General features: G+C 27.7%; 2 protein-coding genes across 2 annotated transcripts in view; one reads left to right on the forward strand and one right to left on the reverse strand.

Moving 5' to 3' along the window:
- LOC107447722 (arrestin homolog) overlaps positions 1-23,903 on the forward strand; it is a 99,947-nt gene extending 76,044 nt beyond the window's left edge. The window contains exon 4 of the mRNA XM_071177571.1: positions 22,877-23,903. Within this exon, the coding sequence (XP_071033672.1) occupies positions 22,877-23,553 (677 nt within the window). The 3' untranslated portion in view covers positions 23,554-23,903. The remainder of the gene's footprint in view (positions 1-22,876) is intronic.
- Positions 23,904-24,886: 983 nt separating this feature from the next.
- LOC139427244 (uncharacterized) lies at positions 24,887-25,327 on the reverse strand. Its single transcript, XM_071188277.1, has one exon. It carries the CDS (start codon positions 25,325-25,327, stop codon positions 24,887-24,889), a length of 441 nt encoding a protein of 146 aa, XP_071044378.1.
- Positions 25,328-26,060: the final 733 nt, after the last annotated feature.

Consider the following 26,060-nt stretch of genomic DNA (forward strand, 5'->3'; position numbering starts at 1 on the left):
AATGAGCTTCTCTACTTACATTAATCAATAACAAACAATATCATATAAAGATTTTATACGATTTGTTGAACAATTTATAATAAATAAATTGCATTAATAATTAAAATCTCTCAATATTCGAACCATTAAAAAAATAATATTTTTATTTAAATACGTCATTTAATGTGGATATAATTTTACTTGTTTATTTTATATTTACTTAATTGTTTAATTTCAGCTAATAGGAATAATATTATTTTAAAGAATTAAAAATTTCTGTTTAAAAATTCTAAAAAATATGCTTATTAAAATTTGTCAACAATAAGATTAGAATTAGACATTAGAGTTTGATAAATTTAAATGTTGTTTACATGAATTACAAAATGTCGTGCTTATCACCTAAGCGATTTAAGGGTTAATTACTGAAAGTTAAATACATAACAATTAGTTTCTATAATAGATTTTCGTATTTTAAATACTGTGCGGAAACTACACGATTTTTTTAACTACTCCGTTAAAATTTGCAAACTGCAGTAAAGCAGACTACCCAGATCTGTGCATCCGATCTCAAATTATTTGAGTATATTACATTCCCATATACATGAACATGGAGTTTCGACTTCGAGAGAAAAGAAATATTGTTATTTGATACTAAAACAAAATTATTTGAATAAAATATAAAGTAAAATTATTTGAATGAAATGTAAAATAAAATAATTTGAATAAAATATAAAATAAAATTATTTGAATGAAATATAAAATAAAATTATGTGAATAAAATAAACTTATTTGAATTTTTTTTAGATATATTTTTGATTTTCAGTTACAAAGCTTAAGAGCTTAAATTACTGGCAAATTATTTGCTTTAAAAAAAAACTTTCTTTTCAACTTACGCTAATTTTTTGAAGCAGATGAGACACCGGTTTCCCTTATATGAATATATTTTTTCTGACACTCTAATTAGAAGCAAAATATATTTGGTATATTTTTTAATTATAAAAAAACAGTCTAATAGTTACTAAAAAATCTGTTGGATTATCGGAATTATGTTTGTACTAAAATATAAAATTCAANATTTTGCGAGTTAAATGTAATAAAAATATAGTTGTGTTACCCAAGGACAGGTTGCCTTTTCGTCATTAAATTTATTTTTTAAAGAACGGATCGATTTTCAACGAATAAAGGCCAATACTTTTCTGAAAAAGAATAATTTTTTAAAGATAAAAAAAAACAGTATTAAAAAATACAAGAAAATTAAAAGGGAAGATTTTTTTTAAATTTTATTTCTCATCAGTTTTAGTTGCAAATTAATTCATGTCTTATAATATTTACTATTATACAATAATATTCACTTAAAAATATTTAAATTTGTATAGCATTATCTTAACTATTAATTCTTTTCTATTTAAAACTAACGTGTCATGAGTCAGTCTTATTTGTTTTTAATTATTTTCTTTATTCTTTACTAATTGTATAACACATGTATGCTGTCATATGTATTTCATATACTGTACTATGTGTTGAAAACAAATTTATTAGAGAAATATTTTATCACGTAAAGCATTATATTATAAAAATAATTTAACTTGAAAAATTAATCAAGAATATAAAAATAAATTTGTTGGTATTTATTTAATATTAATCTATAAACCACTATGAACTATTATTGTAAATCATTTCCAAATAAGATCTATATAAATATGACGTGATGTAAGTAAGTCCTATTGAGAGTGTTTCAATTTCAAAATGTACCGGTGGTAAAATTATTTTGCTGTAATTTTTCATGACGAGTATTACATTTTTGCGGTTTACAGTAAAATAATCAAAATTGAAAAGTAGTTATTTCCTAACTGCATCAATATCAAGATCATTCAGAGATCAAAAACGTAATACAAAACATAGTTAACAAAATAAAAACGAATAAACAATTAAATTTTGCTTTTTTGAAGGTATTTAATTCCACAAAAAGATGTCTTACCATCAAAGCCTTTCAACATCTTCAAACATTTTTTCCTATGTTTTTTAGAGTACTGTAAACATTTTAATAAATGTTATATAAAATAAAATATATGAAAACAAAAAAATAATCTTGCAGATAGACTATGAATAATTCATAAGATATTGCTTGTTGATAAACCTATTGTAACGATTAAAATTGTAATTAATATATGTAAAACCATATATGCTTTTTAAGTTAACATTATTTTTGAATAATTCACGATTATCTTTCATTTCTTTCATTTAAATTAAATTCATTATCATAACATTTTTTACAACACTCTTTGGTATTTTAAATAAAAAAATAAATAGGTAAGTCTTTTCATTTTTTATCTTGTGAACAAAATATGCGGAGTATTTGCAATAGTTTATTCCAGAAAACAAAATTATTTTCTTTTATTCACTTTATGAAGTCATTAAATAAACGAAATAAAGCTTTATTTAGTATAGTTTTTTTTTCTTTATTATAAATTTATTTATCGAGAAAAAGATTAATTTCATTCATTTTCAATACTCCTTAGAATTTTTGAATTCAATGAGCTTTTCTAATTCCATTAATCAATAACAAACAATATTATAATAAGATTTTATACGATTTGTTAAACAATTTATGAATAAATAAATTGCATTATTCATTAAAATCTTTCAATATTCAAATTATTAAAAAAAATTTATTTAAATATGTCATTTAATGTGGGTATAATTTTACTTCTATATTTTATTTTTACTTAATAATTTAATTTCGACTAATAGGAAATAATATTAATTTAAGGAATTAAAAATTTCTGCTTGAAAATTCTAAAAAATACACTTATAAAATTTGGCAACAATAAGATTAATAATAGACATTTGAGTTTTGTAAATTTAAATAATTTTTACGTGAATTGCAAAATGGCATGCTTATCACCTTAGCGATTTAAAAGTTCATTACTGAAAGTTAAATATATAACAATTAGTTTCTACAATGGAATTTTGTACTTTAAATACTGCGCGGAAATTACACGATTTTTTTAACTCCATTAATATTTGCAAACTGCAGTAATGCAGACTTCCCAGATCTGTGCATCCGATCTCAAATTATTTGAGTGTATTATATTCCCACATACGTTAATATGGAACTTTGATTTCGAGAGAAAAGAAATGTTGTTATTTGATACTGAAATAAAATTATTTGAATAAAATATAAAATAAAATAATTTGAATAAAATATAAAATAAAATAATTTGAATAAAATTATTTGAATAAAATATAAAATAAAATTATATGAATAAAATATAAAATAAACTTATTTGAATTTTTTATATATTTTTGATTTTCAGTTACAAAGCTCAAGAGCTTAAATTACTGGCAAATTATTTGTTAAAGAAAACTTTCTTTATAACATACGCTAATTTTTTGACGCAGATGAGGCACCGGTTTCCCTTATATGTATATATTTTTTCTGTCACTCTAATTAGAAGCAAAATACATTTGGTATATTTTTTAATTATAGAAAAACAGTCTAATAGTTACTAAAATATCTGTTAAATTATCGAAATAATATTTGATCTAAAATTTAAAATCGAACAAAAATAACTTGAAAACATTTATTTTTCGTTCATATTAAAAAATATCAATAATTGAGTTTGAAATTTTAAAACCACTCATTTGAAACCACTCATTTTGGACGAAAATATTTACACACACCTTTGTAAATTTTAAATTTAAAATGAAAATATCTATTCTCTGGTGGTTGCAGTAAACAAACCTCAATTTTGTCATTGAACATTTTGTGTGCTACTATGTAAGTTTTAATACCAACCTTTTTAAAGTTTTATATCTTAACAATTAGATATCTATTGCACATTAATTGTTCAATACATGGATGCACATTAAGGTTATTGTAGCCCGAATTTTTTAATAAGCAATTAAATATTTTAAAACATCTACTTCTTATTTTAATTTGTAATTCAATACTTTTGTTTTGTACAACTTGGTAAAAATCTGACAGTAATAATTAATGTTCCTTCAAACATAAAGGAGTCCTACATAAAATTTTGATAAAGTTGCGTCCCGCCATTTGATTTGTGCTTTTAATTGTGGTCCCCAGCCTCATGTAAGTTGGAAACCCCTGATCTAAAATATACATAAGAAGCTACCGGCAGTATTATGAATAGTTATAATGCTAATCATAAATTTTAGCTTCTGAAGAAATACACAAAATAACAAAAGCTAATTTCTTTTTTTGTAAAATAAAATCATTTTTCCCTTTTTTACAAGAAAATTAAGATACCCTTTTGTATAACTACGAGTATGTTGCTTAATATACGCATTAGGTATTTTAAAAAATCTTTTTCTTTAATCTACTTCCGTTCTCAATTTCAAATTAAAAAACCTTAAAATTAAATAACTTTTTTTCAATGTTAAACAAAACTTTTCTTATTCTAGGTAGCCTAAGGTAAGAACGATTTTGAAGAAATATTTTATTTATTATTTTATTAGTCAAACTAAAACATGACAAGAAATTTTTCTTAAAGATAAGTTTCTCTCTAATTTCATTTTTCAATTTTGAATCTCATTTTAATCAAATGAAATTATTCATTATTTAAATCAAATATTATTAAAATTATACATTATTAAAATCATGCATTATTTAAATAGTATATTATTTAAATTATATGTTATTTAAATCATGAATTAAGTCTCTACATTATTTAAATTATACATTATTTTAATCAAATATTATTAAAATTATATTTTATTTAAATCATTCATAGCAAAAATTACACATTATTTAACAGATATTGTTTTTCTATTTTAGATCGTTGAACTCCAAAATCATTCAAATTTTCAGAAAACTTAATAAGGTGCCGAGTTAAACCATGTAATCACAGCTTTTTAAATTCAATTATACGATACCATAGTTCATCCTGAAAAAAAAACATGAAATAATTGCTTAATTTAGCACCTTATAAAGTCGCAAATAATTTGCCTGTTACTGCAATTATACTTTTACTGTTTAGGCTGTGTCACGACATCATATGAAATTATGCTTTTTAGCAAATAATGTGCAGTTTTTATAACTTCTGTGAGTGGGTAGTCGTTATTCAAGGCAATTAAGTTAAGTTATATCTAGATTTAACCTAACATAAGTATGAAAAATCTGCATTAAATATCAATAACCAGACAAGCCACAATTTTTAAAGTATAAATCATGTTTTTGGGATATCTTTTTCCACGCTTTGGCTTCTGACGCGCATTTGCTTGACTACTGCGATCTTATTTTAAAATGTATGAAGAATAACTTCAACACTCTTTGATATAAGCTTAAAAAAATTTAAGAAAATTGAGAAATATTCACTTATTTAAATAATTTTCATATACACTGCAAAAACTTCTGAATTAACATTATGGTATAAAGCACCGGTACTTTGGATGCCGGAACTTTATATCATTAAATACATTTTTACAGTGTAATATTGTCCCGTAATTTTTACAGTCATATTTATTTAGTTAGAGTGATTTAGTGGTTTGACGATAATTATTACTGTGAGCACAGCTCATATTAGATTTTTTCTATTACATGTTTCAGTAAAAACATATTTTACAGTAAAAAGTTCCGGCACCCAGAGTGCCAGTGCTTCTTACCGTATTTTTTTACGAATCTTTTAGTGTCTACGTGAAAATTCTCATCAGATTCATATTTTTTTTAAAGGGGTCAATAATTTTCTAAATACATCAGCTATTTGTCGGTTATAAAGACAAAATAATTCTTTATGGTAAGAGGAAAACAAACGTTTGAAATTATAAATTTATTTCAAGCTTAAAGCTACTTTTTTTGCCTTCCTTAGCTTTGAAAAACACCTATTTCTAATTCCTACAGATTTTACAATAAAACCATCTTGTTTTCTTATAGCTTAAGATTAAAAACTGAAACCAGTGAAATACTATCCAAAAGAAATTTAAAACTCAAAAAAGTTTTAAAAGTGAAACGAACGATTGTTCTTTCTGACGATTGGGGTCTTACTCGATAAACTTTATCCCTAATATCTGGTCACAGCAATTTAAGACCATTATTTTCAAGAAAAACAAGACGAAGTGCTCAAAAATTTTTTGGTCTCTCCTTTTTACTTCCACGATAATGACTTTGAGGATCCCTCTTTTAGGGAAAGAAAATAATGTAGAGTATATCAGATAAATTATTTAACGAATGTTTTTTTTCTCTTCGGTTCGTAAAGCAATGAATGAAATAAACTAGTTTAAAGTATTGTTTAAGGGGTTCCACGTGGGAGGTATGTTCCCATCATGTTGAATTTTAATTGATCTAGGCTTTTTTTTCAATTTTTATCGATCCAGGCTTTATTTTATTAGAAAGAGACTTTAGTTTTAATTAATAAGATGTGAACGGAAGAATTTTATTTTCCGTTTTGGTACAAATAAAAAGAATAGAGGAGTTTTCGCCAAATAAGTTATGATGATATATATATATATATATATGTATATATATATATAGGGTGTCTCACCNAGCATGATTAAAGAGTCCAGATTGTGCATAATCTTCTTTTATTAAGTTGCGATGGTGAAATAGCAGTTTAACCCCTCTCCAAAGCGGGAGAGGGGGAACACATATCCCGTCTAAGCTGACGGATTTTATTTAAGCATGATAAACAACAAAAAAGCCACGCAAAAATATTGCTCCTGCATTTTATAGGATGATTAAAAGTTGTAAAGAGGCCAGTCATTATTGCCTTTTTCTGTATTCTTACGCCTCATCAAAATTATTTATTACTCTTAGCAAATCTTTAAATCTTTTAATCTTTTAATCTTAAAGTGAAAGATCTTAAAATAACTTCTCTTTTGAAATATAAATCTAATTATTATTCATTGGCATGTTTTTAGCCTTGAATTCCCAAAATAGAATTTCTACCCTTATCCTTTACCAAATATATTTTATGAAAACGAATGAAGTTTTAATGCTTTTATTAATACGAAAGTATTTAATTTTTGTATTACATATATATATATAATAGTTAAGTGATTGTGGTTCACTTCAATTTTTCAATTTATTGTTAAGGATAAGAAAATATATGATATATCTGCACGAAGAAAAAATTCTGACAAATTGCCAAACTTAAATAGTAAATACATTTCTGGTAAAAAAGAAATTTAAAAAAAAAAACTTAATTTTTGTAACTAAGCATAGTGTATGGTATTTAAACCATTTACTTAGCTAAATTTTCCATTCATTATGATAACTATGATTTTTAAAAATATAATTCTTGTTATCTCACATATAGTCAAGATATAAAACTAAAAAATAAAAAGTGAAACTGAAAAGTAAATTACAAAACTCAAAATGAAGTCTCAGATATACTAACTGTTAAAATTACCAAGTCTTTCGATAGAATTAACAAATTTTACAATTTCTACTACCAAACACCATGTTGTGAAAATCAAATTTTATTCTTAATTTTACCAAAAGTTATAACCAAAGCACAAGGAAAAAAATTATCAAACTTTTGGTGTTCCCATAAAACCAGTAAACGGGGTAAGTGTTAGCATATTCTTGTAGTTTTGATAGTAGGTAGTTTGCATTTGTAGGTAGATGTAGGTAGTTGGCATTTTTTCTTATTAAGCCTTAATGTAACAATCAGTTTCCTTGGTTGTCTAACAATCAAAAGCAAGTATCTAAGCAAATAAAAACGCAAAACAAAATTTGCCTTCTGAAAGTTAAAAAACGAAATTTTTTCTGTAATTGCCAGCTAGCGCTGCACTGAAAAATTGTATATTTTCCTATTTTTACATCTAAAAATATGAGCACTAAAAGTGTGCTTTCTAACAAAGACTGTTACATAAAGAAATTATATCAGCCTCACAAATTTTAAAAAAGCTCATTTATCTTATGATTTAGGAAAACCACTTAAAAGAAAAAATAGCAATCAGCTCTTTATTGTAAAACTCTACCTGAATACAAAGGTTTAGCTCGATTAACAAATGACATTCGATCACTAAAACCTTACTTGTCAGAATTATTTGAATTTGCTTAACAAAAGATTTTGGGTGTTATTTAAACTAAAAACTGATTAAAATTAAAAATTTCCATTTTCCTTTCATAATAAATATTTAAAAAAAAGCAAAACAAAATAGTTTATAATTGCATTTTCAATTACTTATTAGGCAAGGGAGTGGTTCTTTGGATAATTTAAGACGCAAAAAAGATTAAACATGTCTAAACAATCTTGCGAAATCGGAAAATAAATGTCTAATCATCTGATAAAATGCAACAGGTAGTAGAAAAAAGCATTCAACAGGTGATTCCGTAATCGCGTAATTATTACGCATAAAAAGCATATTTTTTCTAACTCAAGTATTCTTAACAAGACATATTTTTAAATAAAATTTAAAATTATTTTAGATGTATAAGAAATAAAAAAATTTTATTCAAATTTAAATATATGCTTATAACCAAATATTAATCTACTTTTATTATTACTTTATTGCAATAGCTATAAGTTCAGCATTTTAGTTTTATTTAATATTACTAGATTTGTAGGCTTTAATTTTAAAAAAAAAATTTAGATTTAAATATACTCTGAAACAACCATTTCTTTACTTTCCAAATTTATCTATGTAAATACAAGTAATAAATAAATATATAGAGGCTTTCGATCTGTTTAATTCTATTACAATGTTTTTTTTCATAATCTTAAATAACTCTTTTAATCATCCGATTATTTCATACTTACATCATCAAAACAGATTAAAAAAGGTTTACTTTAAATAGCAAAACAAAGGCAAATTTCTTTCACTTAATTATTTCTAATAATAAAATCCAATTATGTACAAATTAAGCTCAAATATCTCAATCTTTTTATGTTCAGTAATAAAAATTAAAATTTTCATAATCATATTACTGTTCTATAGTTGCTATTTCGTGAAATCTGGGTAGTATGAGCTGAATATATAAATCAGATCTTTACATCAAGAGTTTTGAATTTTTATTAGTTTTTTTACCTTATAGAGAAAATAAGAAAATGGTCTCTGCTCTCATGTTTGGTGTATTTTTTTAAAAATAATATTGGATGAAAACATATCATTTTCTTAAACAAAATGTAACACAATAATTCACTACACACTGTGATCAAATGTACCAGAAAATGGTAAATTTTAACATATTTCTGGCTCTATGAGAATACCAAAAAGCAAAGTAATTTTTACCGAAGTGCTTTGATAATGATTCTGGTAAAATTAACTTTAAATTATGGTTTAAATAATATTTGATAAAATGTGGTAAAATACGGTAATTTTATCATGAAACCCTAGAGCATGCCTTAAAAACTAATTATTCGATTAAATTTACTTTTCAGTATTTTTTTTTTTTTACTAAATGTGAGATAATAAGAACTATACTTTTTAAAACATTTACCATGTAAACAGAAAAATAATAAATACTGCATAATTAGGTTTTTGATTTTCAGAAATGAGATTATCATACAGTACGATAATTATACCACACATTTTTATCCGTGTATTAACCCGTTTGTGACATTACTATCATTAAAAAAGGAATTTAGAGTTCCAGAATACGAATGAGTTTACCAGAATTGGAAATAGTTTTCCAGAATTTGGTTAATGTGGTAAAATTTGGTAATTATAGTAGGATGCCTTAAAACATGGGGAAAAAACTATTTATTCGGCTAAATTTACTTTTCAGTTTTCTGTATTTTTTAATAAATGTGTGATCATAAGAATTATAATTTTGAAGACTAGAATTACCAGTAAACCGTTACCATATGATGATTGCGTGATTCATTTTTCAGAAATATCTTTATCATTCAGTACGGTAATTTTACCAGTATTTTACCAGTATATTAAGTATTTTTCTGGTATATTAACTCATTTTTTTATTTTATATTATAAGCGTTCTTGAACAGTCGACCCAACTTTCGGGTTTGTGACTACTAATGATCAACTCAGTATCCTTCTAATTTTGACTCCAGTCTTGAAGACAAGTGAACTCCTGGATCAAATATTGGAAGAAATTTGTCTTCGGGGAGGACTTATTGATGGAACTAACCCGTTTTTGTGTTACATGGAGAGGAAGACCACAAGAGCCTCCCACGATTAGCCTGACTGCAAAGAGACTCTAACCCTTGATCCATCAACCACTGATGATTTTTCATTCCATCACTGTGGTCGGTGCAAGCCGGATGCGGACTCGCATCAACCAACCATCGATGGGATTCGAAACCAGTTCACCTCATTGGAAGTCGAACGCTCTATTTCCTGAGCCATCGTGACTCATATTAACTTATTTGTGATGAAACTCTATTTAAAAAAAATAGAAGAAGTTCTAATTATAATATAACAAAGAGAGCTGTAATGCTTTACTCTGGCAAATGTAATTTTATGCTAAATAGCTTATATAAATAGACAAGAATAAGAACATCTTTATAGAAGCGTTTTAGCTACTATGATACTTTGCCAAAAAATTAAAACTATTTATTGTCTTATACTATAAATATCTCAAATCCTTCAGCCAAAGAATAGAGCAAAGGAAATTTATTTTAAGTACAAATAAACTGTCTTCAATATTTCTATCTATGTGTTTTGTATATAATATCCATACATCGAATTCTAACTAGGTTGATAAAACAAACACTTTAAAATAAATATATTCCATAAATAACTTTTCATGCTGTGGCCATTTGGAGAATTGCGAAGAATGAGTACTGAGAAGTTGCCTTTACAGCAGATGTTTTGCAATTTAAATTTATTGTAAACAAGAAAATAATATTTTGTGGCACGTTATTTGCAAACGGTTAAAATAAATCGAAAGAAATTCCTTAAAATATTCAATTCTTCATGCAGAAGATATGGAAAAATATTTTTCCCTCTCATTTTTTTTTTATCCAAAGCAGTTTATGTAAGCTAAAAAATATATTTTTTTGCAATCTGAAAGAGTGTTTGAGATAAATATTTCTTACGTAATAAAATTCATTTCGATATTATCGTAGTTCGTAGAAAAAGTCTCACATCGAAACTGCTTTGTTTTCTATTCGCCATTAAATTTCAAATTACTTTAATCATGCGATTGCTTCGTACATTCTAGTGTGCGAATTGAATGACCATTTCTTAAAAGAATTGAAATTTCGGAAGAAAACTAGATCTCCCAGTTAAACAATATAATTCTTTTATATACTGTTGTCCCCGCTTAACGTGATCCTTTTGGGACCAATTAAGGGTGAACTAGTTGTATTGCTTCGTATATTATAGTGTGTGAATTGAAAGACCATTTTTTAAAAGATTTTAAATTTCAGTAAATTAATAGTAGTTATATTAATTTTTTAAAAGATTTTAAATTTCAGTAAAAAGATCTTTCTGTTAATCATTTATTCATAAACAGTAGTATCCGCTTAATATGATCACCTTGGAACACAATGATCTTGATAACATTTACGGCATTGCGGCATTATTCAATGACATTAAGAAAATCACGAAATGAGATAAATTTTGCCAATTTAAGCTACATACTCTGAATTCTAAAACAAACTGAAAAACCTTATAATTTTATTAGATTTTCATTTAAGATTTTATTTCACCTTATATTTACGTACTGTATATTTTCTTTAAAATATAAAATCATGCATAATTTTAAAAAAAATCATTAATTGATGATGGTCTACAATATTTTCTAACAAGCTCAGCAATAAATTGTTTGTAATTCCAAAGTTAAGTCATCATAGTTATATTAAAATCTGCATTTCTACAATTTAATTGTATTCATTATTTCAGCATTTGTAGGAAGCAGATTAAGAATTTCATTTAACTCATCAAATCCATACATCCGTTTTTCCCCATTGGCTCCTGATAAACTTTTAGTCCTGTTAATGCGGAAGCTGCAGGGATATTCAAACAACAGCGGATTGGAACAAAAGATCCGATTTCTTCTGAATACACAAGGAATAATATTTCATTTTGATTCGCAGGGAATAATATTTCATGCAAAAGCCAAATGTTTTTCAAAAAAAAATGAAAGCACTGATAACATTAAACGTTGCAATAAACACAGAAAGCATTAAATTTTAACATAGAATTGAATAACGAAAATCTGGCCAGTCATTTTGATAGCAATAAGCGATTGATAACATTAACTGATATCACATTAAGCAAAGACTACTGCTGTTTGACAAACGTATAATTTAATAATCTCAGTTAAACAATGTCCTAATCAGTACAAGAATACATTACAAGTAACATGGAAAAAAAATTATTTTAAAGGCCTGTTAACATATTCTATATAAATCAGTATAACTGCATAGGTTATAAATATTAAATTGCATCATCTGTAGTTCATGCATTGAAAACCGTACTGACATAAAAAAAAGTTACCAGAAGTTTAGAAACTAATAAACTTTCACTTCATATTGCAGCCAAAGAGTGTAACAATTCTTCAAAATTACTAATTAAAATCACAAAAGTGTCGTTTTTTTTATATTATTACTGTATAAAACCTATGTAATGGTGTCTGGTCTTTATGACATTAATATGAATTTTATAAACAAATTTTCTTCTTATTTAAAATTTATTTGATAAATATATTGCTTAAAAAAGGCTTTCATTATTCCTTGAAGCCAAGACTTTTCACATTACTTTCTCAGTTTCCTTCTCGTATTTCCCAATTTTCAATTTTATTCTCTGCGTTAAAGTCTAAATGTTTGTTATATACTTAAAAATTGCTACATTATTTTTTGGCGTCAAATCCTTTCAATTTTTTCCTTAGATTCAAATTTACTCTTTTCATTTATATTTTGATGCTAAATTTTAATGTCCTGCTTGAAAAATGAATTGATGAACATTGAAAATCACAAACATTCTATTTTTTGCTTTCAATTTTATTCCCTTATTTCATCTTTTTTTTTTTAGATATTTCTTCACTTAACTCTAAAATTTTAAGTTTTATTATTTTTATTAAAATCTCAAGCTTAGATTTTTTAGTACAAAAATTCCATCACAATTACTTGAAATCACAATCGTTCTGGTTTTTTATATATACAGCATGCATAAAAATTAAACATTCTATTTTTTCAGCTAGAGTCCGTTACATTAATATACAGTAAGCAAAAAAAGGGACTACCCTGAATATTTTTTACAACTGTACTTAACTGAAGATAACCAAATGAATTTATGAAAATAACTAAATGAATTCATGAAAATAACTAAATGAATCTGAAAAACTCGATTTATTTAAAGTTCGATTATAAAGGAACTATTCAATTGATTTCTCTCAAATTTTATATTATGCCATGAAAAATTTCCTTCCTTAATATAGTGTAAAACATTGTATACCTTGCAATTTAAAAAAATTTTCGACTGTTATTAAATGAAGTAATAAAAAATTTAAAAGAATATTTAAGAAAGGTTATTTTTGCAAGGAATTAACATTGGATAAACGAATTTTGTTATTGTGTGCAAAAAGTTTTCATTTTGCTTAAAAAGTTCTCGAGATATGGCGAAATACTCAAATAAAATTAAAGTTAAGGGGTTCAAACTTTAAACTTCTCTCTTGACCAAACTACTGGGATCATATTTCCCAGATTGCGCAACCACCTATACTGAATATTAATCTATATTGGTCTATATTGGTAACATATTAATCTGTATTGGTAATTCTAATCTGAATCCATCAAGAAAAAGGGTATTTTTTTCAGGGAAAGTGCATTTTTGTGTCTGATTTTGTTAATTGAAATATTGTCGGGCATATTTGAGTGAATATTAATTGGCATATTTGAGTTTACCCCCTCGAATCTTTAAGATTGAGTCCTGTAACGTGAAAATCCGATCATTAAAATCAAATGCTATTCAGAATTGTAATTTTTTTGCGCACTACATTAATTCGAATTTGAATTATTCTTTTAATTAAAATCTAAATATTGTTACTCATTCAATGCATTCATTTGTATTGAAATTCGTATTACTTCATTACAAATGAGCTCATATTTTAATAAATAATATTCCTCTGCATATTATCCCTATTACTTTGTGTCTATTTCGTCAAAGTAAACAGTGTTGACGAACTAAATTTAGTTGACTCTATTAGCTCCTACATTCTATTGACTGATTAGTTCGAAAATGGCATGCCGCTATCCTTCGTTGAAATTCTACATAATAGATATATATTCTACTTATTTTGTTGTGAACATACCGCAAACATTATCCGGTGTCCATAATTCTTTATGCCCTAACTGATAACAAAATTAATTAGAAACTTTCTGCCTTTAAGCCTTGTAAACACCATGGTCTAAAATTACATTCTAATTCCAAACATTTAGTCAATGAACTTCATTACTTGAAATCTATTGAGATGAAAAGATAATTTTGACATCCTATATAACAGAAACATACGAAAAATCAATAAACATGAAGTTCAATAGGACTACTATTATTGAAAATGAACTGAAATTTAATAATTTAGTTGACTTAGCCAATCAATTTCGTGTTTTAAATCAATTGATTCGTGTTAAAATTAAATGAAATTCGTGAATTTTTAAACCAAGCCATAAAGAATATTTTTATTCCATGACGTCTTCGTATTGTAGTCTTTAAAATGTCTCGAATAATGCTAAAAGTGTTGATAAGTTTCCTTGTAAGAACTCGATATTCCGATGTCATTAATGAAAAAAGCTACAGTCGTAATGTAAAGTATATAGACGTAAATAAACTCAAATCTAAAGTAATTTATAAATATAAATTTAAAGACCTATACCTATAAAAACATTTATATTCAGAAAATAAAAGAACTTATGAGTCTAACTTTACAAACAAACTTATGAAAATAACTTAAAAAGTGCTAAATACAATGTAAAATACTTGACCATTTGTATTTCTGTAAAATTCATCAATCCGTTGCAATTTTTGAGAAAAGTTACGAATCTATTATTGAGTGAGCTGCATAATTTTTAAATAATGAAAAAAATTATTAATTTCTAAAAATATAGGTTCCATGGTACAAACTTGAGATTTTCTTCTTTCAAAAACTTAACATTTCGTTAGCCATCATTCAAATTTAAAAAAGATAGAGTATTATTTTTCAGAATGGCAATCCTTGAAAATTATGATCTAAATAGAACCTGTGAGTGCAAAATGGTGAAACTATTCTCTAAAGTGTTTCACGTAAAGTTACTAATATAAAGCAAGGAGTACTTCTTTAAAATGGGAAATCTTTTTCTACTTTTGAAGAAAGTAACAGCTAAAAGTAATTGACCAGAAACATTCAAATACTTAACTTTTTCTAGTTCAATTTTTTTAGCTTTTTGTATTTCGTAATTTACTCCTTTAAAAATGTCAGGGCAACTTTTGAAAAAATTGACCTAAAAAGGATAGTATTTTTCTGTGAACATTCTCAGATGTATGGTAAATATATATTTGCAGGGTATTATTTATGTAGGTATTATGTAGGGTATTAATTAAAAATATAGCAACGAGTACTTCTTTAAAATTGGAAATCTTTTTTCACTTTTGAAAAGGTAACAGCTAAAAGGAATTGGCAAGAAATATTCAAATACTTAACTTTTTCTAGTTCAATTTTTTTAACTTTTTGTATTTCATAATTTACTCCTTTAAGAATGCCAGGGCAACTTTAAAAAAAATTGGCCTAAAAAGATTTGTATTTTTCTGTACACATTCTCAGATGTATGGTAAATATATAATTGTAGGGTATTATTTATGTAATAATAGAGATATTTACAAAATTTCATAAGGGAGAAAATTTAACATTTTTAAGAATCAGAATGAGAAAAATACAAGAAATTGAAGCTTGTATGTTTTGCAGTTTTACGTTATTGTTTTTTTATTGTAAAGTATTCCTATACAATGGAATCTCATTTATTCGGTCACCAATTAACAGAATTGTCCGATTAACAGGATCGGCGAAGCCTCGTTTGCTTTTTCAGCCCTATCTCTCAAAAAGAATGAAAATCTGTTAAGTTTTTAATAAATGATAATGAAAATTAAAAAAATTAAAATCAGATTTGCTGATAGGAACCAAAATGGTACTTCATTTTTTCCCTATCTATCCTTTTTTTTTTTTTTTTTTTTTTATGGAGACTTTAAAACNTCTTATCTGCCTATACTGGAAAGTAATGGAAACTAGTTTCTCCAGTAAATAAATTGCAAATGCATGATAGATTACATACGCTAACAAAAAATTTTTGTATGAGATTTTTCTTAAGTTTTCCGGTAATTATTATTATTAATATAAATCTTTTAAGTCATCTATTTCTTAAAATATCTTTCTCATAAGAAAATAATTCGTAGAAAAACTTTTAAGTCATCTATTTCTTCAAGTATCTTTACACATAAGATAATAAACCTTAGAAAACTTTTAAGTCATCGATTTCTAAAAATATCTTTACGGATAAGAAAAATGCATCAAATTAGATTTTGCCATAATTTTTTTTGCAGAAAATTAATCATGGAAGTACCGCGTTTTTTAAAATATATTTGGCGAATATTTCCTGAATTTAACATTTAATAAAATCCTAAAATTAATCCATCTATTTATATCTTAAGCTCCAAAAGTAAGGATCAAGATTTAAAATCACAAGAAAAACTTCAAGAGCAAGCATTCACTTAAAATTAGTGTACGATCTCATATCATAGTAATATACATTTTTTATTTATGTTTACTATATCAATTTCAATCAAAAATATTGTTTTTATTTTACCGAATGAATAGAAATTAAAGTGAAAATACTTTCTTAAAATCTATATAATAGCTGTGTATTGAAAATTGTTTAGATATTTTATTTTAAATTTATGCATATTCCTTTATTTTGAATTTATTTTACTATACCTTTATTTTTTTTATTTAAGCCATTGTTATTTTGTTACTTTGATTTACGCCACTAACTTCAACAATAAATATATAATATTGTAATTGGTAAGTTTTAAAAAAAAAGAATTTCAGGGAGGGATTCAAAAGAAGAAAAGTATTCAAAAAGAATTCATAATGATGATTCATAAAAAAAGAATCATCATTAATTCATTGATGTTTATATTCATTAAATTTCTGATTTAAACGGAATCTGTGACAAATAAAAATTATATCAAATTTTTCAAGATTTCATTAAACAATAATTACTTTTTTTTAAAAAACTGATTGCAGACTGTGTAAACTAAATAACTATTTTAGACACGCAAAGCACACGTGTTAAGATTAGTTAGGTTTCCTCTAAATTTGATATAACCTATTCTCTTGAGTATGCGAATGTTGAAAATATGTTTTTATTGTAAAAGTAGGAATTTACTATACATACTCAAAAATAAATTAGGAGTTAGAGTGTTTGCCTACCAATGAGGTGACCCAGATTCAAAGCCTGGCGATGGCTGCTGGTTGATACGAATTCTGCATCAGATATGCACTGACCACAGTTCGGAAGTAAAATATCCTCATTGGTTGATAAATTATGAGTAACCCTTGCCACTGACTAACCATCAGGAGTTTTCGTAGTTTTTCTCTCCATGTAACTGAAATGTTAGTTAGTTCCATCAAAAAGTCCTCCACAAAAGCTAATTTCCCTCAATACTTGATCAATGAGTCCCCTTGTCTTCTGGATTGGACTTAAAATTACAAGGCAACATTGGTTAAGCAGTGGTAGTCATAAACTCAAAATTGGATCGGCTGTTTAACGATAGTTATGAAATAAAACGAAATATTTGAGTTATATTCCGTTCATTTTTGCCCTCAAAAAAATTGCGAAAGAATGACAAAGCGCAAATTCTTAAATATCTAAAGGCACTGTTCTTTTACTGTTATGCATTTATTCTGAAAATGTATCATGCTTCCTGCCCATATAATATTACCATAAAATGATGTACCCATTTGTGAGCAAATACTCATTTCATATACTCATATTTCCTATACTCATATACTCACAGTATATACTCATATACTCACAGCATATACTCATTTGTGAGCAAAACACATTGTCTCAAAAGTGATGCGGAAGGACAAATGTGCGAGAGAAATGATAATTGGCTGCCGGAGGGAAAACCAAAGACTTCCGGAATAGTAGTAGGGTGCTCTAACCACCACTATTGTACAATCTAGCCCAGGGAGAGTTTGGAAGCTTTATATAATGGCAACCACAAAGACACATCATGACATGCCAATTTTGAATTTCAGCAGTACTAAGAGTTACAATTTGGAAAATACGGTTCTAATAGCTCAGTCAGGATATTGGTAATTTTAACTCCACTTTTTGCTTGTTATGTTATATATGCTCAAAACCTTGAAAATGAGTGGTGAATGGAATATATGTCATGATATGTCATTAAGGTAGTCACTATATAAAACTTCCTAACTCTCCCTGGACTGGGATATGCAACTATGGTGGTCAGAGCATCCTACTACGAACCTGGAGGTTCGTGTTTTGAAGCCCTTTTCAACCAACGAACATCTCTCACATACATCTCCCTCCACATTGTTTTAGAGACAATGCATTTTGCTCAGAAATGAGTACTAGCTGCTTCAATTTTAAATACATGACTTTTTCAAATTCGACTATTATTTGTTTTCTTAATATTTTGGCACATGTTTGCTCAATTTTAAGAAACCCTTTTTAACAGTGTATAGTAAGTGATGTAAAGTAAATAGCACTTACTTTTAATTCAATTCAGTTTTCTTCTTTATTGCCAGTTTTGTGCTCTGCTATGATATGATTAATATGAAATTTTTTCAATTTTTACTCATTTTTGTCGAACTTTTTACTTTTCTCGTAAATCCTTACAAATTCTCTCATACACTTCTCATTTACTTTAACTCATAAATACCTATTGAGTGACACAACAAGCTATAAACTTTATCAACGTGCACTGTATTCCCATAAGCGGATTTCTAACTGCGTATTGTTTTTTTTTCTTATAAAGTATGTTTTGTGATAGCTAAAATAATAGTTTTTGTTTAATTTAAATTATTAACTTTAAAATCTGTGTTATTACCTAAAGTTGTAAATTTCAATCGAAAATATAATTTTCCACTTAAATTTCGGTTATAAGAGAATTTTTCAAACCTCCTATATATTGAAAATCGAACGCAAATGAATACTAATGGTAAAAAGAACATGTAAGGTTTTTTTTCTTCAAAAATAGACGTTCCTATTGAACACTTTTGCAAGTAACACAAAAATATATGCACTTCTGCAGATAAAACTTTTATTGAAATTTCATTTGAAGGCAAAAAAAGCTTTTATGTTCCCTTTGGATGGAAAAATGTAATAAATGTAACACTTTATATAGTGCTCTACAGAAAACATTTTACATCTGCCAATTTATATGAGCATTATTTTAATTACTTAATGTCTAAGTTACAAAACATTCGGCTTAATTAAAACACGGTCTTAAACATAAGAGGAATATTAGCTTTTAAACTAAATCATAATAAAATTCTTTAAATTGTTTCTTCAGAACTTATTAAAATTAAAACACGCAATGATATTAAAAAAAAAATTTGAATATGCATTAATACCTATTACTGTAAAAGAATAATAAATTGCCACAAGCTATGCAATATGTTTTAAATATTTAGGAGGCGGGGACCTTACTTCAGAAAATGCTTGCTCATATAGTCAAATTTAAATGAGTTATTTTTCAATGAATTGTAGTATAATTTCATGAATGAAAAATAATTACAATTATTTCAAACAATTACTTATTTACCATACCATATAATTTAAATCAAATGATCAAAAAAATTTTAAATAAATAAAAACTTACAAATTAAAAAAGAAAGGTTTCTTATGACATTATTCAAAAAACCATAAAAAAATTATTAATAAAGAATTAAAATTGAATTTTTTACTGTTTTCTAATAATGAAAAAAACGTTGCTGTAATAAAGCTTGCAAATAGTATTTAATAATCCTAAATAATTTAAATCAAACATTTAGAATTTTCTACGCCTTCCAAATATCAAAACCTTACACAAAAAAAAATCTAGTTAAATTTCCGCACTGCATAGTACTAACATTTCTGGGGAAAAAACATAATTCTGGTTAATAAGACCAAAATATACAGTATTTTAACCATTCATTTTTTCGTTTGTATGGTAACGGTTTACCGGAAATTTTTGTTTTCAAAACTATATTTCTCATTACCACACATTTAGTAAAAAAAATACAAAGCTGAACAGTGAATTTAACCAAATAAATGGTTTTCATGCCATGCTCTAAGGTATTTTGATAAAATTACCAAATTTTAACACATTTACAAACAGTTTTACTACATTTAAAGAATTTTATCACTCATTATAAAATCATATTTTAACGTCATATTAGTATAGAATCATATTAATCATTGCAAGCATCATTACCAAAGTGCTTTGGTAAAATTTACCGAACTTCTTCAGATAGAGTGAGAAACACAAACTTTACAATATTCTGGTAGTTTTGACCATTCAAATATTGGTCAAAGAGGCTGGGTAGCGCAGTTGGTTTGTCGTCGGCCTTCTGAGCTCAAGTCTGCGGGTTCAATCCCCGGCCCTGACACCAGATTTTCGGGATGCAGAAAATCTTCAGCGGCCATGTTGTATGATTATACGGCGCGTAAAAGATCCCTGGGAGTGCTTTATTGGCTCTTGGCATTTCCGGCAAAAATTAAATTCCTAGTGCACTTTACCATCCAAATAGAGTCCCGGTGCTGCCATCTAGTGTGGCAGAAACTAAACATCCAAATTAACATGACCAACGGTATCTCACCCATTGTGGTGGTCCTGAAGGAGAGGATACCACCTCTGGAGAACGCACTAGGTCTGCTCATCGGCAAGACCGATTGTGCAGCTCATTGGAAATAAAATTTTGGTCAATGTATGATTCTGCTTATTAGAAGAAAATCAAACATGTTGAAAATTAAAGAAATATGCTTAAAATATGCGTGTTCTAAACTTGGAGCAGTTAAATTTAATATTTTTAAAGACATATATCAATTTAACACAAGATCTTGGCTACAATTTTATTTCTGGTAAAAAATAAATTTTAAAGTTCATATGCTAGATACTTTAGAATCTGTTGAAATCTTATTAGCAATGGAAGTTCAGCTTGAATCTGAAAAATTCCAAATCAAATTACAGTATAAAGTTCCGGCAGTTTCAGTGCATCATCCGTAAAATCCATTTTTTTCCGAAAAATCCATTTTTATTGTTAAATCCATTTTTACCGTGAAATATTATATCGAAATTATATAATTTGAGTGATTCAGTGATTTTACGGTAATTATTACTGCAAAAATTACCGCAAATCCCAATTTTTTGTTCCAATAAAAAACGATTTTAAGGTAAAATTTACGGCATCTTAAAAGTCGGTACCTTTTTACTTTATTATTTTATATTGATAATATTGTTTATTTTGCAGATTCAGGTATTCATTAATAATAATAGTTACTCAAACACTAACTAGCTTTAAAAGTTCAGATACTTATATTGAAAAACTTTTAACAGTAAATTTCTGCTTTTTGAATACATCATTAATGCATACATAATACTGTCTTTTGAGATTTATTCTGATAAAAGAATATTGGGATAAATTAATTTTAGTTTTAAGCTAAACTGTACTCATTATATAGCAATTGTTCTCTTTCTTTCCCGAATTCTTTTCGCTTAAAATTAATTTCGCCACGACAGAAAATTAATAAAAAAGCTCTCGCTCAATGATCAAAGATAAATCGATTCTATCTTAGCAGACAGAGATCATATTTGCCTTCTAAAAATAAAACTGCAAAGCAATTTTTCCCTTGTCTGTCTCTTTGTATTATTTTACTTCTGTCGAAAAATAATTTATAAACTACGTCTCTTGTTTAATTTAAATGCTTTGCTGTTTAAAACTTGAGTACAAAGATTGAAATGTAAAAATAAATTTGTTATTAATGATTAAAATGATGTTATTTAATATATGTCTTAAAGGAAAATAAATTATAATTCTATAAATTTTAAATACAGAGAATATGTGAAAAATCTCGTGGCTTTGGGGATTTTAATTTGAATTCAGTTAAAGTTTTCCAATCTGATTTTATAAACAATATAGCAATTTTATGTATTCTGTATACATTTGTATGTTTATTATATATATACATATATATATATATTTGAAAATTAATTTTGTAAAATATTAGAAATAATTTATTTGGATTATGAGTAAAACCATAATTCTGGGCACTAAAAGTAAATTACACTGTATTTAAACCTTTCATTTGTTAATTTTTATGTTCATATGGTAAAAGCTTGCCGGTAATTCTGTCGTACAAAATTATAGCACTTATTATCTCATTATTAGTAAATAGTACAAAACCGAAATCAAGCTCAACCGAATAAATTATTTTTATGACATGCTCTAGGATATCATACTAAAATAGCCAAGTTTTCTACATTTATCAAATTTTTTAGATATTACAAAACCGTATTTTATTATTTAATTTCACCAAAATTACCAACAAAGAAATTCGGTAAAAATTATTCAGCTTTTTTGTGTTCCCATAGAACCAGAAGACATTTATATTTTTTTTTCATATACATTGGCTGCAATAGCGGCACAACTCAAAAAATCAAGTTTTGAGATAATGGGTTTAAAGCTCTCATTGCTAAGGAAAATGTATGAGAAATGCTTCAGTTTGCTTAAACGAAGATTGCCTTCAGGTTGAATTATGAGTTGTGTTAGTATTGCTGCTGAAAGAATGTGTATTGTCATATTTACACCTGTTCTTAGTCCAAAACGCATGTTTTTTGAGCTGTACCACTATTGCAACCCATGAGCGATATGTGTATGAAAAACTATGTATCACAATTGTAGCACATCTTTTCATACTCATTAATTTCTGCTTTTTCCTTTTAGGGCTTTTCTTAAAATTCTATTTTAACATACATATTTTTGTAGGTAACCGACCAGATGAAAAACCTTCAAAGCGGAGTTTGGTTAGACTCTCTCTGAGATGCATTCATCGTAGCCCAGGTCCATTCCCTAATCCTCCTGCAGCAGCTCTGAGTCGAGCCTTTGTCTTCAGTACAGGAAAAGTGAGGCTGGAAGCAAGGCTTGACAAAGAAGCATACAAGTGCGACGAAATTCTTAAAATACACGTGTCCTTGGACAATTCGAGCAACCGAACAGTGCACAGAATACGAGTGACTTTGGTGCAGCATGTGCACGTGTGCATGTTCACCAATGGTCGCTTTAAAAACATTGTGGGACTGACGGAAACTGAACCAGGTCACCCAGTTAGACCTGGTTCATGTTTGTCTCGAGTTTTTTCTGTTCGACCATCCGTACATTTACGATACCCTGTTGCTTTAGCTGTAGAAGGTGGCTTATCAGGACAGGCTTTAAAACTGTCACCATCTACAGTACCTTCCTTAGCACGTGAAAAAAATCCTTACGGAGTAACGGTGTGCTATGAGATAAAAGTAAAAGCATATTTAGGTGTTGTTGATAGACCTGTTTGCTTAAGGTTGCCATTCAGAATGTTGGAAGATCCACCACTGTTGGATCAAGGAGAAAATGATTCTATACGTCTGGCTGAAGAAGATGAGGAAGAACATGAAACGTTTCCAACATAAGAAATGGATGATTTTAGTAACTTTTTAACATCAACTGCCAAAAAGACCACCTTTTCTCATTAAGGGTCCAAATCTAAGGTATTAAAAGATCTTAACCGTGGAAGGAATCTATTTTTGCATTTTTGTAAAATAAGCAAAATAAATGTAGTAATACAATAATAAGAAAAGATAAGAGAAAAAACAGTGTTCAGAATGAGGTTTATAAAACATACAAGGTGTTCTCAAAACATAACCTTTAATGTATATCTTTGAAATTTATGCTTAAATTTAAATTATTACAATCTGTATTTATGGGAAAACAAACACAGAATCGTTAAAGAAATAAAATACACTTGAGAAGTTCATCAAAATAGTAAGTTTATTCACAATTAATTGCCAATTCACCGTTTTATGTGCTCATTTAGCATTCTTAGCATAATTTAGTCACTCCTAAAAAAATGCACAATATATTTGACTTTGGAAGTGAATCTGTAATGCTCAAATATTTTTTTCAGTTTTTTTCTTAATTTTTTTTTTTAGAATTATGGTGAGAGCAAATTTTCTATATATATATATCCGATATAGCTTTCATCAGAAATTGGAAGTTACATCTAGGTTGTAATCTATTTTTATAATTAAACCTCTCCTCTAAAAACAACCCACTTTTCCATTTATAGATTAGCTAAAAGTTCTAGATAAGCACACTGGACAAAAAATTAGTCACCCTTAGAGAAATCATGAAAAACATCGCTTAATAGCGTGTAACACCACCTCTGGATTCTATAACCACCTTGATTTGGTTAGGAAGTGAGTCCGCAAGGTTTTGCAGATACGTCGAATCCTGTATAAGCCACTCGCTGAGGATTTGATGGCGCAAATCCACCAAATTGCGAAGAGGTTGATTTTAGCATTTCATCCATCGTTCCAACATGTCCCACAATTATTCAATGGGGTACAAGTCTGGTGATTTTGCTGACCAGTCGTGATGTAATTGAGTATCTGAGTGTTCGCAAAACCAGTCACATATTCTTCCAGCCCGATGAACTTTGCTGTTGTCATCTTAAAAAATAGGGGTATCGACAACACACTCTTCATAACGATGTTGACTGAAAGGCAGCATCTAATCATCCAGACTGTTCAAATAAACATTTTGGATCTTGTTAGTGGCCACCTTAGTGAGGGAGCCCAATCCATAATAAGAAAAACGCCCTCAAAGCATGACAGACCCACCTTCGCCTTAAACCTGACCTTACACACAGTCAATATGAAATGCTTCATTTGCTCTTCGTAGCACTTGACGACAAGCGTCTTTTGAATAAATGCAAAAACGTGATTCGTCAGACCATATTAAATTTTACCAGTCAGCTACTGTCCACGTTCGGTGACTTCTAGCCCACTGAAGTCTCGCAGCTTCATGTGCTTGCGTGAGCAATGGCCTCTTACGAGATGTTCGACTCCAAATGTTCATTGCATGCAGCTCCAGACGTACTGTTCTCTCTCTAACAGGTTGGGATAGACCTTCATTTACTAACTGAAGCAATTCCTGTCGGGTTTCGATGCGATTTTGATTGACAAGTCGTAAAACACATCCTCGGTCCCTTTCATGCAGGATCTTTTTCCGACCACAATTCTGACGTCGTCTTTCGTGACCACGTGTATTACACCACTGATTGCAGACACGTTTCCGCATCAAAACACCTACAAATCCAGCAACTTCATTCATCGTATGACCATGGGCACGACCAAACACAATTGCTTCTTTTTGCCACTCTATCACATCCTTACACTTACCCATATTTATACGCAATTTCAGCTTCAAACAAAAATATCTCACTGATAGCTACTTACTTTTGATCACATTGAAGTAGTGTGCATGCCGTTGAGCACGTCACTTGACCATTGCGTCATCTAACGAAAGCTAACAATTCAAAGAGGGTTGCGCACTAGGGTGACTAATTTTTGGTCCGGTAAGCTTATAATTTACTAAAAAAAATTTAACGGACATTTCCGTTTGGTGGCATCTTGAAAATTTTTGAAGCATTACAATCATAAAACTGGAAGATATAAAGAGGAGAGAATTAACTTACGACTTGCATAGAGAGATAAACGTAAGGAATTAAAGTGAAAGTTAACGAAATAAAAGTACTTAATTGAGCAATTGGTAATCATAAAAAAGGTTGAGCGGAGAATGTGCATCACAATGAATGATAAACAATATCACAGAGATGCTCACAGATATTTATTTTAACAACCAGGATTCGTTCCATATGCTCAAGAAAAGGTTAATCAATTAAGACATTCTGGATGATCAGATGTTATATTAAGACATCAACATTTCATTTTCGTGATCATAGGGTTGCTACATATATATCTTGCATATATCTCGATATCTTGCATATGTAATATATCTTGCATGCATAATATTAATTTCTCTTGATTGACTTGTATGAACCCCCTATCTTGAAAGCAATAGAAAATCCTTGAGGCATATTAGAACAACGGGAAAAACGCTAAAAACTAATTTGTGG

This window comes from Parasteatoda tepidariorum, chromosome 2 (assembly GCF_043381705.1).
Source record: "Parasteatoda tepidariorum isolate YZ-2023 chromosome 2, CAS_Ptep_4.0, whole genome shotgun sequence".
NCBI lineage: Eukaryota > Metazoa > Arthropoda > Arachnida > Araneae > Theridiidae > Parasteatoda > Parasteatoda tepidariorum.

Bases quoted from the DNA above. Each gene is read 5' to 3' on its own strand.
- LOC139427244 (XM_071188277.1), bottom strand. From the start codon at position 25,327: ATGGGTAAGTGTAAGGATGTGATAGAGTGGCAAAAAGAAGCAATTGTG.